The sequence below is a fragment of the Haplochromis burtoni genome, unplaced genomic scaffold (genome assembly GCF_018398535.1).
Source record: "Haplochromis burtoni strain Fernald_Lab_line unplaced genomic scaffold, NCSU_Asbu1 Contig_1803, whole genome shotgun sequence".
Taxonomy (NCBI): Eukaryota; Metazoa; Chordata; class Actinopteri; order Cichliformes; family Cichlidae; genus Haplochromis; species Haplochromis burtoni.
The window spans coordinates 4,973-22,124 of NW_024584164.1; the positions used below are offsets into that span (position 1 = coordinate 4,973).

General features: G+C 47.6%; 2 protein-coding genes across 4 annotated transcripts; one reads left to right on the plus strand and one right to left on the minus strand.

The window, feature by feature from the left end:
- Window positions 1-134: 134 nt before the first annotated feature.
- Window positions 135-16,040, minus strand: LOC102310358 (protein PALS1; the record flags this gene model as incomplete). Of its 3 annotated transcripts, none has more annotated exon segments than XM_042217306.1 (15): window positions 135-245; window positions 8,629-8,741; window positions 9,026-9,115; window positions 9,190-9,363; window positions 9,476-9,547; window positions 9,649-9,717; window positions 10,335-10,518; window positions 10,619-10,696; window positions 10,809-10,970; window positions 11,181-11,321; window positions 11,422-11,499; window positions 12,962-13,069; window positions 14,520-14,620; window positions 14,908-15,079; window positions 15,601-16,040. In XM_042217306.1, coding segments are annotated over 15 exon segments (1,833 nt in total), but the record flags the coding sequence as incomplete, so codon positions are not given.
- LOC102310866 lies at window positions 3,421-8,584 on the plus strand. The gene is made up of 5 exons (XM_042217310.1): window positions 3,421-4,260; window positions 4,721-4,820; window positions 4,898-4,959; window positions 5,060-5,166; window positions 7,290-8,584. The coding sequence occupies exons 4-5, from the start codon at window positions 5,060-5,062 to the stop codon at window positions 8,098-8,100; spliced, it is 918 nt and encodes a 305-aa protein (XP_042073244.1). The 5' UTR covers window positions 3,421-4,260; window positions 4,721-4,820; window positions 4,898-4,959; the 3' UTR covers window positions 8,101-8,584.
- Window positions 16,041-17,152: the final 1,112 nt, after the last annotated feature.

Genomic DNA, 17,152 nt, shown 5'->3' on the forward strand with positions numbered 1-17,152 from the left:
ACACACACACACACCACACACCCACACACACCACCACACACACACACACACACACACACACACACACACACAAGTCATTACTGAGACACACATGCATAAACACAGCTGATGGGCAAATGTAAACGGACGAGCACCTTGGGGTTCTTGTTTTCTTTAGCCAATAAAGCTCGAAGTCGTTCCTGGGAGGGCGGAGCTATGAAGATGATGTAAGGCTTCAAGTCTGAACTCCTCAGCACCTTCAGAGCCTGGAAACACAGACAGACACACACTCTATGTCATGTATAAAACAAGCAAACAGTGGAGAAAGCTCTTCAGCACAGGTGTTCCCAGGTATGAACACCATGGCTTTCTGCAGGTGTACCCGGTCACCTCCACAGAGCTCCCATTAGCTCGCTGGCTCAAAGCTGAGCTGCTCTGCGGACCTGCAGCATCTGAACAGCTCACATTCATACTTCAGTGTCTGTATATCAGGATCACCTGCACCGCAGTGCAAACGAGGTCCGTTTGTGATGAGTGCAGCTTGTGTAATGTGGATCATCAGTGGACATGATGATAAGCTGTTATTTGCATGGAGAGCCTCCGAGGCAGCTGTCTGACACTCTTCCTGTGTCTGTGCCTTTATCTCAATCAGCAGAGTCAGAAACGTAACCCCTGTCCTCTGAGTGCTGGAGCTGCTGCTGAGCCTTCAAAACAGACGTGGTCCTGCTGGCTTCATCAGGAGGGAATCAGCACCTCCGAGTCTCAGCCCACTGTCCTCAGCAAGAAAGGGTGGAGTGGCTACTCCAGGTCAGGGACAAGCTGCTGACCCAGGTGGAGGAGAGGAAGTATGTCGGGGTCTCGTTCACGAGTGAGGGCAGATCGACAGGTGATCTGTTGTGGTGAGTACAGAGCTGAGCATGATGATTAAGTGGTCAATCCACGTCCCCACCCTCACCTATGGTCACGAGCTTTGAAAAGAACAACATCACAATAGGGCTGCACGATTAATCGTTAGAAAATCGCGATCTCGATTCATACTTATGTGCGATCTCATTTCCAAATGACAACGATTTAAAAAAAAAAAAAAAAAAAAAAAAACGACGACGATTGTACCGCATTTTGATCCGGGACGTAATCTGCATGAAAACAAGCGCTCACTCTTCCTGCTCAACAAATGACAAGGGCGGAGCCTTATACCACGTGATACAGAAGCTGTGCCGTGTGATGCTAAAATTAGCAGGGAAAAAACAACGGAGAGCACGTCAGGGATGACGAGAAAGTGACAGGAGAAAATCCGTCCCGGTCAACCACCCAAACATCAATAACGGGAACCTTATACAGCGCTTCCCTATACCCGTCGAACTCCCGCAGGCACAAAGAAATTACGGAGGCTATCACTTATCACCTGACCAAAGATATGGCTCCCATCAACACTGTGCAAAACGAGGGATTTAGGAAAATGATCAACACCCTAGACAAACGCTACACAGTGCCGTCCCGCAACTATTTTTCTATTGTTGCACTACCTGCTCTATACACGCAGCGTCGAGCAACGGTGGAGACGGAATTTCAAGCAGTACAACATTTTGCGGCAACAACAAAACGTGAGACATTTGTTGTTTTTATGTTTATTTATTGTTTTTATGTTCAGTCTCAACTGTTACGAAGTTGATGTGCAGTTAATAAGTGCAATAAATATTTATACTGGAAAAGAAAATCGTGAGAGAATCGTGATCTCAATTCTAAGCCAAAAAAATCGTGATTCTCATTTTATGCAAAATCGTGCAGCCCTAATCACAAATATAAACAGGAAAAATCAGTTTTCTCTGGAGCGTTGCTGGCCTCTCTAAAGAAGCTCGGGGGATGCTGAGCAGAGCTGCGACTAAGGCTGGGCCATATCACACCGTTCATGGTAATACCAGTATAATGTTACGCAATGATAAGAAAATAAGATAACCTTTATTAGTCCCATACGTGGGAAATATGGCGATAGAATACGAGTAAAACATGCATGCGCAGTGCCTTTGTTTACATACGCACATGGCGGAAAAAGCATGGCGGCGACGCAGAATGAGAAGGGCGAAAGCGGATCGTTGAATGAAACAGATGAACCAGAACTGGTTTGTAAAAATGCTGCAGCTTCACTGGTGTGGAACTGGTTTAGCTTTCGTTAGCTTTTTTTGGTAGAGCATGCTAGCGGGCCGTCGTTATTACCGAACTGATTTTATGTCGTATACGGCACTCAAAATCTGTCAAATGTTTTAGTACGACTTTGCTAAGCTACGAAGCCGCACCGCTTGATGGATTGTCGGAGCATTACGGCTATCGTAGGCAGGAGCCTCGCGGAGTGATACGTACTGTGCTTCAACATAATGTTACCGTATTGTGTGTGTATAACCTCTTTTTAAGTTTTGTGGATATTATACATGGTTATGCTGAGGATATGTCGGCCAGTTTCCACTGGAAATGCCTTTTGGTTAAACTGTCAGCAAGGAATTTGCACTGTTACATTTTTATATAACTTTAATGCACATAAAAAACAGCTGCTTGTTTAAGTGAAAATACATTATTAGTGCAAAAACCCCATCAAAGTTGTGGAGTTGTAAAGTATTTTGTCTAGTGTCAATTATATCGTCAGTTTTATTGTTATCGCAAATTTTCAAATGTATATCATGATAAATATTTTTGGCCATATCGCCCTGCTCTAGTTGAAACTCCTCCAAAATGACGAGTTGATGTCTCACTGGGAGGAGATGCTGGAGCAGATCCAGGAGTCACGGGTGAGATTGTAGCTGAGTCCCAATACGTAGGCTGCATCCTTCGGAGGCCAATTACGTCACAGCCAGGTGACGGAGGCTGTCCCAATTTGTCGACTCCTTAGAATTCAGAGCGCGCCAATTCCAGTTTCCAACAATGGCGGCAGCTAAGTTAGTTTTAATATTACTCTTATTATTCTTTCTGGGTCACAAAATAAACGTTTAACATATTTTCAGGCGAGAATGTAGCTGTGTAAACCTCAAATATCTGCTCAGTTTATCAAGACACCACATATTTTCAAAAGCGCTCCGACGTTTTCGGAGACGTCTGTTACCCACTAGCTCGATAGCTAGCCGGGGGCTAGGCTCACTAGAGCTGGCGAGAACGGCACACTCCCGGGAAATCGTTTTCAGATCACCGCCGTCTTTCGCTACTCAGGTTAAACATGATATATAAGTCACTCGATAAACTTAAAAGATGATTAAACAGAAGTGTGAGATGGCCGAGAGTTTACTCCAGTGTCCTGTTATATTTTAGACAGCAAGGAGCAGACGGCTGAGTTTATTAAACTCCACCGAGACAGCGGTGACGCTAATCAGAAGGCTAGACCGTCCAATTTCACAGCCTCGCACTTCCGGCCTTCTCTGTCTTCGAAGGACCCGGCCCACGTAGACCGCGAAGGCCGGGTCCTCAGGAGGATGCAGCCGACGTTTTGGGACACAGCTTGTATCTAACAGCGGCCCGGGGACGACTCTGTGACCCCAGGACGAGCTGGAGGAGGTGGGCGGGTGAGGCAGGTCTGGGCTTCGATGGTTACTGTTGTCACTGTGATTGGAACCCAGATAAGCAGAATGATCTTCATCATGGAAGCACAGAAGCTCAACTCTGAGCTGCATGGTGAGGTCCAACGGTGCATTCACAGGACGTCAGGTAAACTGATGCACTTTGTGCTAATTTATTACATTTTCAATGTTCTCAGGGCTCAGCTCCATCCAGGCTATCACAGAATCGTCCTTGTGCTTGGATGCGCAGACCTTTGGGATAGACTACTTTCTGAAAACACTGCTTCGAACTTTGACCTTCATATACAAGCTGAAAGAAAACATGACGCAGTCCTCTGTCAAAGGATTGTGGAAAGCATGAAACTGAACCTGGGCACATCCACCTCGTTCTGCCTCAGTACACACTCAGAGGATTTTAAAATCAAAGACGTGAATGATTCCAAGGTTTTAGCGACAGTGCCACATTAATCGTCTCTCATTTTCAGAAGTTCAGAGTTCCTCGTGTTTAGCTTCCTCTTTATCACCTGTGAAGTCCTCCCGAGAACTGTTGGAGACAGTTTGTTTTCATTTCCATGAAGAGGAGATAATGTTAATGTAACTCAGAAACATTTACATGTTACATGGTTTTTGGACAGAGGAGCCGCTGAGATGCGTCAGCGCGCCCGTTATAAAACCCTCGAGCCTCAGTCACCAAACGACGACCCCACTCCACAGGTGAGACGCTTCGACTCCCGCTCATCAGGTGAGTCTGATTCTGTCCCTCAGCATGGAGAAAACTTTAGCAGAGGTCACTGTGTGCTGAGCTGTAACAACACCAGTGTGACCTGTGCAGGTGTGCAGAGATCAGTCCGATCTGAACTGATGCTCTTCATTCCAGCTTCATGTTGCTGCAGGCTGGAAAGCAGCCATGATGGCTCATACAGTAAGAAGCATTTGGGTAAAGCAGTAAAGCTCAGAGCACAGAGCAGGTCACATGATCACATCTGTGCACATCTGTGGAATCTAGCAAGGTTTAAAACACACGTTTGTTCTGAGCGTTACATCTGAAACAAACGCTAACGTCTGATTGTGGCTGAAGCTTGTAAAAAGCTGTCGCACTCACAGAGTTCATCATATTTGCTGACTGTGGCCACAGGCGGAGAGGATGTGATGATGCTCTGATAAGATGCTCTTCTTCTCGTTTCTGTCTTCCTCATTTTTAGGCTGCTGTGCCCCTCTGCTCATATAAAAACCTCCTGAACGACTGCAGATGGAACCACTCCTTACAGCTAACTGAAGGTCACAGACCTTCCACCTGAGCAGGTAAGTGAAGCTCTTGGTTCACAGTTTAGTCCCAGTTCAGTTTCCTGCATTTCACTGGTTTCTTTCTTCTGTTGCAGTTTCAGGACAAACAAAGCAGTGAAGGTGGAAAAGTTTGACATTTTTAAAAGACTTTTTAAAGGTAAGATATTTTTAAGAGTTTTGACTTAACAGTTTACTGTAATGGTTAACTGTTTACTGCATTAAAACTCATCATAAACGTGTTGTTTTAAACGGTGCAGATGAAGTTGCTGCCGTGCTTCATGCTGGCTGTGCTACTGTCAGCTGGAACCAGTCTGGCTGTGGATGTGAACTGGTTAACTCGTATTATAAAAGCCATAAGGACAGAGTAAGTGAACTTTATTATGTCATTCATCAGTAATCTTCCTGTTTTGTCTTTTTATTGCTTATTTGTGAGGGACTGTGCATAAAACCACTGACCTCAGATGACAAATTTCTTCTGGGGCACAACATTAAATAAGCTGGATATCAGCTGATGAGGCTTTTTCAGGGGCTCACACTGATATCAGTGATTAATAGTAATAAAGAACAACAAAAACTAATATTATAAAAAAAAATAGAAGAAAACAAAACTTTGAGTGAAGTATTTTATATTAAAATCATCTTTCCAAAGGAAACTGTCGCTCATTTCTAATCTGAGAGCTGTTGCAGTCTGGAGTCACATGTGTTTGTACATTTTTATTATTGTTTTTTAAAACACTAAAGTTTTGCTATTATTCTACTTTTTGTGCTCGTGTGCTTCCACGTTCATCTTCATGGTATTGTTCGATAAATAAGAACTGCAGATGAAAATCGGTGACTACATCGAGCACTTCTACACATCACAGTCTCAGAGCAGATTATGAAATAGGTACGACCTCTGACCTATGATTGGCGTTTCTGCACACGCATGTGTTCATGTAGATGAATGAAAAACGTCCACATGTGCAGGTTGGAGGGTGGTGGAGCACATGAGAAGCAGAAGCTGAAGCCATGCATGCTACAGTCTTCACACATTGTTCTTATTTTGAAATGCAGTCATTTGAATGTATTAATTAAAAAATTTACTTTCATTAAAACCTGCTGGGCGAGGTTTAGTAAAAAGCTCATAGTGTCATGGTGCTGGGTCGGTGGCCCAGCGTTTTGTGTTTATCATTATGGTTGTTATCAGTGTTGGGGAGTAACGGAATACATGTACCGCCGTTACGTATTTAAAATACAAAATATGAGTAACTGTATTCCGTTACAGTTACAGTTTAAAAAGGTGGTATTCAGAATACAGTTACTTTGTTGAAATAAATGGATTACACTGCGGTACTTTCCTGTTTCATATTGTCGCGGGTCAGGACTGTTTGGTTTTGTTTGACAGCTACGTTCTGTTGTTCCAGGCGGCAGCGTTACGGTTGCCATGGTTACAGGGCGACGCTCTCTCTCTCTCTGCGACTGTGTGTTTCCTGGGTGAGAGAGCGCCTTTTCGTTGTTGTTGTTGTGCTAAGCTAACAGGCAGAATGCTACAAGCATAGCTCTAAAGAATGTAGCATCATGGGCAGTGTAGTCCGTGTTGCAGGGAGAATGGACTGCCATACACGTTATGGGTCTGTGAGCGCGAGGAGGGAGAAAAAGGGGAGTGGAAAGGTACGAGTTGTCATCGAGGAAAAACGGGAGCTGGAAGCATGTAAATATAATAATAACCACTGCAGCCAAGAAGAGTGCCTGACGAGCCCAGTTGTAAGTAAGCTATTAAGACTCGACTGTACACCGTGTTCGTGTTTTCCTCCGAAAACAATAAGTTCCGTTGGAGCAGCCTTTCAACGCCTCTCTCTGTCAAGAAAAGTTGACCCACACAACAAAGTAAAGCTATTTTTCGGCTACGAGCCGACAGGGACCCCGCCGTATTAGTCAGAGGTCCCTTTACTACAGTTCGGAGTCGCGGACCTTCAGTAATAGTAATAAATCACACAGCAATAGTACATTCACGTTGTTGTAAAAAGCATGATAATATATTAAGTAATCCAAAGTATTCAGAATACGTTACTGTCATTGAGTAACGTAACGGAATACGTTACAGAATACATTTTGGGGCATGTATTCTGTATTCTGTAATGGAATACATTTTAAAAGTAACCTTCCCAACACTGGTCATTATTATTATTATCTGATTTGACTGTTTGATTTCTTCATGGTTGTCTGTATTCGTATGTAGGTTTCATTTTCAGGGTTTGCAGTTCTTAGGTTTTTGTCCTGTGTCCTTCCCCCAGTGCTCTGTTCATGTCCCTGAGTTTGTGCTTGTGAATTTGGGTTGCCTCTTCCTTTTAAGCTCTGCTTTCTTAGTTTTAGCAACACAAATACACTTCCTACTGAAATACATTCCTTCCAGATTTTTGCTTACTGACACAACAAAGGACAAACGTGAACTGGAACACACAGATGCAGTGTGAAATGACCTGCTATCTTTGTTTCTTTTTCTAACAGGTACAGACTAACAGGTCAATTCTGTCTGGCTGCAACCATCCCAGATCAACAGGACCCAAACACCCTTATCAGTGAAGTCCTTCGTGAAGACCACTTTGATGAGCACATGGAAGACTCAGTTAAAGGGGGTGCGGTATATGCTAGCAGCAGGCTGGTTTTAGCTGTTCCCATAGAACATGTACATGCAGAACGCGCAGTTCTGGAAAGCTTGGGCAAACTAAAGAAACAGGGAGAGAACGACTTCCTCCTCATCTACTCTTACCTCTCCCCATGTAGCAAGTGCACAGGCAGTAACAAAAAATTCAACATCCTTAACATGATTAAAAATCAGGTTTACAGATGGCATGATGGGGCCTTTGTGTTTACAAAAGTTTTCAGCCATCCTAAAGATGGTTCCATTGTAACCAGAGATGTTTTACAAACGTCACTGACTGAGCTTTCTGATTCGATGGGTGGTCTCCACTACATATTTCGCTGTGATGGACCGAGCAATTCTGAGTTAGTGTGTCACAGCTGCTCTGTAAATCACAGAGTTTCAGAGTTTTGTATTGATAACAACGCTGAGAGAGAGCGCAGCATCAGCAGGGAAAGAAGCAGGAGCTTCAGTGGAAGCAGTGGAGGGGGCAGTAGCAGGAAGAGAGAGATATACAGGAGTCAGAGTGAGAGCAGCATCAGCAGCGGAAACAGTAGAGAAGCTGGAAAACATGCAGGTGGAGGCAGGAGCAGCAGGAAGAGAAGCAAGTACAGGAGCAGCAGCAGCAGCAGGAGCGTCAGCAGGAACAGAGGTGGAGAGCGTAGGAGCAGTAGCTAGAGGTTAGAGAAGTTCAAACAAACCAACATCGTCCCTGAAGACAAACTTTCTTTATGTCCTTAAATTTCTTTTCAAAAATGATTTAAATTCTGTTCAAACTAAAATGATAAATAAATGTTTTTCTGAGAAAGCTTCAAACCTGCTCCATGTGTCTCGGTTACAAGAACATTTCTGATTAAACTCAGTTTACTCGCGTCAGTCCCACACCTGCCTCATCTACCATCACAGCCTGAAACCTCACAAACACAGAGCGATAAAACATCCTCAACTGTGCAGATGAAATGTGGAGTATTAACTAAGGAGTTAAGTTTTTAATTAAGGAGTATTAGCCACATATCAGCGTTTCCTCCAATGAACGCGCTCACACTGACCCCGCCTCCTGCCACATTAATCCAGTCTGATCGTCTGACAGCAAACACAAAGCATACAGCTCTGCTTACAGTTTACACCCTGCAGGACGGTTCAATACAGCAGAAACATGTCTGTGTGCGCGCTCACATATACACCTGTGTGTGTTCACATACACACCTGTGTGTGCAGACACAGCACGCAGATTTTCCCGGTGTTGATGACCTGTCTCACCGAGTCCGTACTCGTCCCGTACAGATTCTTCTCGAACTCTCCGGACTCGATCAGCTTCCCTGAAACACAAAAACAACTCATTTCACACCAACAGGAGGTTAAAGACCTCCAGACACCCTGAGCCTCACAGGCTGCAGTTTAAATAAAGCACTGACGCCACCTTGTGGTACAAACTGGTATTACATCAGAGCGCCATTTTTCTGCCTCAGCATGTTTGGGACACGCTCGTCACCCTGCTCTCCTCTGATGCAGCTGCACTTCAGGACGTTTAAACACTTCTAACTTTAAATCGAGCACATCTGTATGACGTCATCACGAATATTCTCAGATTTAAACGTCTCACCAGCCGCCAGCTCAGCCTCGAAGGTCTGCCGAGAAACAAAGTGATAGTCCCGACCGCTCTGCTCGCCCTCGCGACGGCTCCGCGTCGTGTCTACGACACACACACACAGTTAGTTTACGTGCGCGCGCACACACACACACACACACACACACACACACACACACCCTTACGAGGCACAGCTCCAGCGAAGCGCTCTGGTTCACTGTTGAGCAGCCGCTGCCTGAGCTGTTCCTGCCCACAGCCGCTTGGACCAATCAAAGCAATCGGCCGCTTCCTATTGGCCGGCTGGTGGTACAGCGCCATCTCCTCATAGGTGAGAATTTCTTCATTATCAAGATCTGGAGCAAAAGACAAGAAAAAGAGACATCTGTAAGTTTGAGTGAGGGTAGAGCAGGAGCTGAGGCTCCGCCTCCTCGCTGCCTGTCAGAGTTTAGGGACAGACTGACGCACCGTCGTTCCTGTGAGGGTTGTACAGCAGCTTCTTCCTCTTCCTCTTGTTTTTCTTCCCACACCAGAGCTTCCCTGCAAACAGACACCACTTCAGTGCACGAGTCACATGACCTCTAACCCCACACGGGTTTTTACAGCAATGAGGTCATAACGTGGGCGGAGCAGGGACCGACCGGACTTCTCGGGCTCGTCTTCTTCTATGGTTTGCTTCATGGCTTCTCTCTGCTGCTGGAAACTCTTCCCTGTGGAGACAGAAGCAGAGAGCTGCACAGCTGACACCAGAACAAACCGAGTTTTCTTCCAAACACGGACGCGTCCCGATGTTGAACAGCTGACCTCAGGGAAAACACGATCATGCCAAACACGAGGAACCGTTTCAGTCCAACGTATGAAAACAAACAGAGGTGAGCCCACACTCGCGTGAGCGCAGCATGTCTCCCTTTGCAGGAGTTCTGGGCATGCTCAAATGGGGGAGACCCCAGGATCTGACATCATCTGGCCAGGATCATCCAGGAACAACTGGAAAAGCACGTCAGCTGGAATTCTGCTGATGCCACGGGCAACCGGAAATAAAGGCGGAGCTTACTGACGCCCTCTGAGGGCAGCTGGACCTTAGGACTGAGGGGGGTAAGAAGGTGGCACTGCACACGAGGTGAAATGTCACTTCCTGTTTGGTGTGGAGCAGAGGGAAGCCACGAGTAACCGTCCCAACGGTCACGTGATCACAGTGGTCACGGAGGTCAAAGGTTGCTGCTAATCTGCTTTCTGTTATCTAAATCAAACGCTCTGAGCGCGCTCACACCGTGCAGCATTCTTCAAACCCTTAAGATAAAAACCTCCGGCCGTCAGACCGCCATACCTGGCACCAGGCCGGCGAGCGGCTGGTTATCCTCGTCTCCGTCCCGGTACGCCTGCCACCAGTTGGGGTCGGACTGGCTGATGATGTGCAGGATATCTCCCTTCTGGAAGGACAAGCCGAGCTCTCTGCACGGCACGTAGGGGTCGTCCGAGGGGTCGTAGTCGAAATGAGCCTTCACGTGGACCTGAGGAGCGGAGCAGAGTCATGGGGTCAGAGGAAGGCTTCCACCCTCATTGCTTCAACGCGTCGGGAACGAGGCGTTCCTCTCATATCGCAACACTCACCACACTCTCTTTGACGGGAGGAGGTTTGCTCTGATTGCTGGGAATCAGCACGAAGGTCAGGAGGCCGTGCATGTCGGCCTGTTTAGACACAAAGACACAAAATCATCTCCAACCACTGACGTGAAAGCGCCTGAGCTCACAGACGACGCTCAGCCGGAGTCCAACCTGCGCTCGTACATGAAACACTCACCAGGATGTCAAACACCTGGTTGACGTCTTTGCCTCGGATCTCGATGCCGTTAATCTCCAGGATTTCGTCTCCTTCAGACAGAAGCCCGCTTCGTTCAGCGGCGCCGCCGCGAACGATCCGACTGATCACCACGCTGTCCATTTCATTCCGCACCGTCGCCCCCTGCAGAGCAAACCATGCATTTCATCACAGCCACGGAGTCCTGGCATCAAACACCAGGATGTTGTTGTCGCTTTGAACAGAGCTCGACTGTTTCCCAGCCCTCAGATTTCACATGTAATTAAAATGGGTCAAATCTGGACTCAAACGTGTGTGTGTGTGTGTGTGTGTGTGTGTGTGTGTGTGTGTGTGTGTGTGTGTGTGTGTGTGTACCAGAGGGATGTCTCGGGCCTTCTCGATGCGAACAATCTTCACGGTCTCTCCTCCCCACTGCGTCAGCATCTCGCCCTCGGCGGGCAGCGGCTCCAGCTGCATCTCCATCTCTGCTATGCTGTCATGGGTCAGAAGCAACGACTGCGCACACGCACACACACAGACTGAGAAATCTGTGTGTGACTGTAAATGTTTAGACATCTTTGAGGGGACATGGAAACGAGTGTAGGTGTGTGTGTACCTGCAGATGTGTGTCTGAGAGCAGGCTGTGCAGCTCCAGGCCTTCTTTATTGTGACACGCCTGCAGGAGGTTCCTGACCTGAAACAGCAGCAGACACCCCCGCTCTGATCACTTCCTGTCACATGTCCAACCGTATGTTTTACATTATTAGAAACTTTGGTCGTGTTTAATGACAAAAACAGACATATTGGTGCTGCAGGGATGCGGGCGCTGCACCCGTCCGTCGTGGTGAAGAGAGAGCGGAGTGTAAAAGCTCTAAATTTACTGGTGGATCTACGTCCCTACCCTCACCTGTGGTCACCAGCTGTGGGTGTGACCAAAAGGACGAGATCGTGGATACAGGCGGCAAAAATGAGATTCCTCTGAAGGGTGGCTGGCCTCTCCCTTAGAGATAGGGTGAGAAGTTTGGCCATCCGGGAGGGGCTCAGAGTAGAGCCGCTGCTCCTCCACATTGAAAGGAGCCAGCTGAGGTGGTTCAGGCATCTGAGAAGGATGCCTCCTGGGTGAGGTGTTCCGGGCGTGTCCCACCGGGTGGTGGACCCGGGGCAGGGACATGACGCGCTGGAGAGATTACATTACTGGGCTGGCCTGGGAACGCCTTGGTGTTCTCCAGGACAAGCTGGAGGAGGTGGCTGGGGAGAGGAAGGTCTGGGCTGCTGCCCCCGCGACACAGCCATAAGAAAATGGACGGACAGACAAAAACACACCCGTGTTTTCCTTCATAGAGGCCTTGCTGTGGTGCTGTTACACGTCTGCTCTGTGTGTGTACTTACTGTACACACACAGAGCTGATTGATCAGCGTTGGGGTGACGTGAGGAAGAACAGAAGAAGAAGAGGAGGAAACTTTGGGTAAGTGCACGAGCAGTGAGTAAGGACTTTAACAGATCAGTTCTCACGCTCATATTTCTGTTGTATTAAAGATCAAAGGCAGATCTCTGACGTGAACAGCGGTGTGCTGCACTGAAACCGTCCTCCTGCACTGCTGCAGCACGTTTCTGCTTTGTTCCTGATGAAGAAACAGCATGTTTGTGAGGACAGTGTGCACGCCAGCTCTTCTTTTCTCTTTGATTCTGGAAGCCAAACGCAGGGCGGGGGCGGAGACGCCAACATGGATGGTGTGCTGCTTTTAATGAGTTGCCTCTGAAACGAGGCCCGAGGAGCGCAAACCCCAGCACCGAGCTTAGCCTCGCTTTCGCAGCACGCAAGAAAACTCCCGAGTGACCTGTTGCTTTGACCAACCACCTGTGTGACTGCAAAGGAAAAGAAAGATCATGAACGATGTTGGTGAATTGAAAATGGTCCTGCAGGAAACAGTGTGTGACCTACTGCAGCTCTACAAACATACTACAGTGAACGTGTCCCCGCTGTGCTGCCCCTTCACAGCAGCTTTGGACAGACAACCACTAACTCAGTTTGATCTGCAGCACAAAGAGGTGAGAAATAACAAAGGATCGACTATTAAAGACCAGCTTTAAGTGTTTAGCTCACATCCAGACTGATGAAGCTAAACTTTCTGCTCCATTACCGCAGGTGTGTTACCTCCATGGCGAGTGGAAGCGCCTGCTGCGTGTTGGGGTACGGCGGAGACGGTCGGTGCATGCTGCTGGCCACGGCATTGTGGATCTTCAGCGCCGACTGGAAGTCCGACTGCAGAGAGAAAAACAAAGACGTCAGCGACTCCGAGCTGTCATTTATTCCCACTCGACGCTGCGCTGAGTCAAAAGCTGATTTAAATCCTCACAAACTGAGTTCACACTCAGCAAAAGCTCCAGTTTTATGACTGAAGTGCTGACCTCTGACTGTTAACCCACCGACAGGTCACTCAGGTGGACGGTGAGTCGCTCAGAGTCAGCATAAAGATGGCCGAGCTTCTGGAGGAAGACCTCTGTATCCTCAGAGCTCGCAACAGTCGATTTCCACATGAACTTTATCATAATAATGAGATTAATGCTGCATCACCACGCATCAGCACTTTTTAAAGAGACGCTCGTTTATCGCCTGCAGGTGAGCTACAGGTGAGACATTTTGCACAGGTAGCAACAGACGCTACAGTAAAGCTACAGGCTGCTCTGCATCAGGTCTGCTTCATGCTGGAAGTCAGGTTATGTCACCAGAAGAGAAAAGAATGATAAAAACCTGTGAAGCAGAGACAGCGTGACTCTGCTCATTAAACGCAGCTCAAACTGCTGCGTAGCTGCAGAGTGACGCTGTGAAAACAAACCCTCGGTTCAGCTCATGACTGTGAGGAAATATGAGTCCAATCAGAGCGCGAGTTTCCTCAAATGATCAGTACAGTTTATTTTAATGAGCTCACAGGAAGTCCTGCACTAATCCGTGTGGCAGAAATAAAACAAACCATCAGCAGAGCAAAAACCACTCAGACGTCTCTATGTGGGCGAATGGCTTCAGGCAGCAGCGAGGCTCTGAAGCACGACTCAGGAGGGTCGACTTTGACTCCAAAGCATCGCAGGAATGCGCTCTTTCATGCATCTGACTGGCTGAAAACAGCCACATGACTCCACACGGCTTTGTGACAAAGATTAATGCTCTGAGCGGATTTTAAAAACCTCACGTCTCCATGTTTCTGCAGCTTTAAGTGCAACAGAGCGGCAGGCAGACGGCGTCACGATGACCACTTTACAGGCCCACTGAAGGATGATTTTGGATTAAAGCTCTGTTAGAAACCAATCACACTGCAGGTGTCACCCTGCTGAGTGACAGCTTTCAAACGCCAGTGCAACCCGAGGCTGACGCTGCGACGGCGAGCCTTTTCCTTCTTCCGGTTTCGTGCACTGAAACGTGCGGTTTGCCAGGTCTGTGTTTGTTTGCTGCTCAGAAAAGCACACAAACACAGTCAGTGCACACCTGCACCATGTGAGAGCGTCTGCAGAGTCACCACCAGCCCGAGGGTCTCTCACCGCGCATCAGGACCGGACCCAGCAGCTAAAAGTTGCCCTGGGTCAGGAGAGAGCCCCGCCTCGAAGTGTCCGGGACCACAAAGCTGCAGCTCAGACAGCAGTGACGAGTCTTTGACCGCAGAGTCTCACAAAGAAGCCACAATTACACAGCGGGCCGAGGCCTCGGTCGCTAATATTACCTTGTTCAGCAGAGCGAGGACCAACTCGATGTCATTGTGACTCTGCTGGTCCGACAGGCTGCCCCGGACCTGCTTCAGCGACAGCAGCAGCTCCTCCAACTCTGCAGAGACAGAGCACACGTGTTCAAAGCAAGCACACACATAGCTGACCTCAGACGAACAGTGTGTCCTCCTGTGTGTGTCAGCGCTGCCGCCCAACAAACAAACTCTTAATTAAGTCGGGTGCTTCACTCCCTCCCTGAGGAATTCCCTCCCTGACTGGCGTCTGACATTCTTGTTCACTTTCGTCCTTTTTCAACTCTCTTTAACTTCATCTCTTTAACTTCCACCTCCTCACCCTTTGACCCCTCAGATCTGCACAGTAATAACTGCTGTGTGTGTGTGTTACCCAGCAGCGCGTGTGTGTGCTGGCTGCTGAGCGCTGGCAGCTGCGGTGTGTCTTGCAGGAATGTGGGGTTGTCGATCCCGCTGTAGGGATTCTGGGAGAGGTTCCTGAGTCTGAGTGAGGCGTTCAGATCCAGCTGCCGACCCTCCTCTTCTCTACGACGCCGAAGGTCCTCCTGACACACAAACACAGAGCAGAGGAAGTTACACAGGAAGCCCTCCATATTCCTCATGCATCAGAGCACACATGGCGTCCTCTGCACCGACCTGTGCACGCTGAGCTGTGATTGGCTCTGTGCTCAAAGCCCACGTGAGTGTGTTATGTAAATGAAACCCACATCAGGTAAAACCTGACGATGCTCAGGACTGAAAAATCAGCCGGAGCAATCCCACGTCCACTCGAGGAAACTAAACCTCGTGTTGGCTGCAGCTCATTCTGAGCCAACACCTCCCCCAACACCTCCCCCACACGCTCAAATCAGCCTGAAAGTTTACCCACAATGCACTTAGTGAAGTTTCCTGCACTAAATTATCAGAGAAGTGTTTGCAGGAACTAACCTGAGCCTCCGAGGGTTCGCTCAGGCGTGCTTTCATCCCACTGTCGTTACACAAAACCTGTCACAGTGAAACATGCACAGCCCCAAACGGAACACCTGACGATAAAGGCCCCACCCACGCAGGTGTCTCTGTGTCGTACCTGATGCTGTCGTATCCTCTCCAGCTGAGCGGAGCGTCGCAGAGGCAGCGTTCGGCTGCCCAGGTCTCCCGGACAGTCCACGGCCATTTCTCGGTGCTGCTGTCCTCCCCTCGCCTCTTCATCTCCTCCTCCCTCTCCAGCAACATGGCCATTCAGATGGGAGGTCGTCATCCCTCGCATGCACGCACGTCTTGTACTGTGTGCGTTTGATTCGATTCCTCAGACGGGCAGTTTCTACGATGGTTATGTTCCTGAGATGTTTAGGAGGGTAAGTCGGTGAAGAAGGCAGCCATGACACCGTCACCTGTGCAGGAAGCAGACACACAAGGTCACCTGGGTTGAAGGAGCAGATGAGGCAGATGAGTCTGCTTAGGGCTGTTCGATATAACGATATATATCGGATATAAAAACGTCTATCGTTTCCTATTACGCTATCGTTTGTTTCATGGAGTCAGAAAATAAACTTTACAGCAATATTTTTTCATGGTTTTGATGGTAGCGGCTTTATTAAAGTTCTCTCTTTCGCTTATATTTAATATAACCACACTACGGACGGACAAGCGCCTGTTTTTACGTGTTGTCATTAGCAACAATGACGGTAAAACTATCACGTGGCTCGGCAGTCCGCTTGTTTTGTTTTCCACGTAAACCTTTCACAATAAAGCTCAAGATCCTGTTGAGACTTTTCAAAATAAACTGAATCACGTGAAAGAGCATGCAGAGAGTTTACGGAGGAGAAGCAAAAAAAAAAAAACCCTGATGTGCTAAAATTTTTTTAAAAAAAATAAAAAATCAACCTTGGACTCAAACTTTGAAAGACAACGGCGGCCGTTACAACTTATGTCTCAAAATGTATCGTTTCATGCATCGGTTAAAACACTCAAATCCAGGTAAAAGACCCACAGCTGGAAAAACTAAACGCAAGTCGAGCTGCCCGAGATTCACAGAATTTACAGAAAATGTTACATTTTTGCGATTTATATCGTTGTCAGAACGATAAATGTCTTATATTGGGATATGGCATTTTTGTCATATCGCACAGCCCTACATCTGCTGACAGTAGGGCTGCCACAATTAGTCAACTAGTCACGATTACATCGACTATTAAAATCGTCGACGACTGATTTAACTGATGTCGTTTGAAGCTTTGTAAGATCCCAAAAGACGCAGGAATAAGTAGTAGGATTTAAGAGTGTAATAACGGACTGAGACAGAAGATGGCAGCACTGCATGTACAAGGATGCCAGCTGCCGTTAAACCCCGAAGAAGAAGAAGCTTTGTCCCAGAATTCATAGCGCAGCCCAGCTCAGTTTCCAACAATGGCGGCAGCTAGTTAGTTTTAATATTACTCTTATTATTCTTTCTGGGTCATAAAATAAACGTTTAACGTATTTTCAGGGAATGTAGCTGAAATATCTGCTCAGTTTATCAAGACACCACATATTTTCAAAAGCGTTTTCGGAGACGTCTGTTACCCACTAGCTCGATAGCTAGCTGGGGGCAAGGCTCACTAGAGCCGTGAGAACACCGGACTCCCGGCAAATCGTTTTCA

Bases quoted from the DNA above. Each gene is read 5' to 3' on its own strand.
- LOC102310866 (XM_042217310.1), top strand. From the start codon at position 5,060: ATGAAGTTGCTGCCGTGCTTCATGCTGGCTGTGCTACTGTCAGCTGGA. The intron at 5,167-7,289 runs GTAAGTGAACTT...TTTTTCTAACAG, and splicing joins ATAAAAGCCATAAGGACAGA to GTACAGACTAACAGGTCAAT.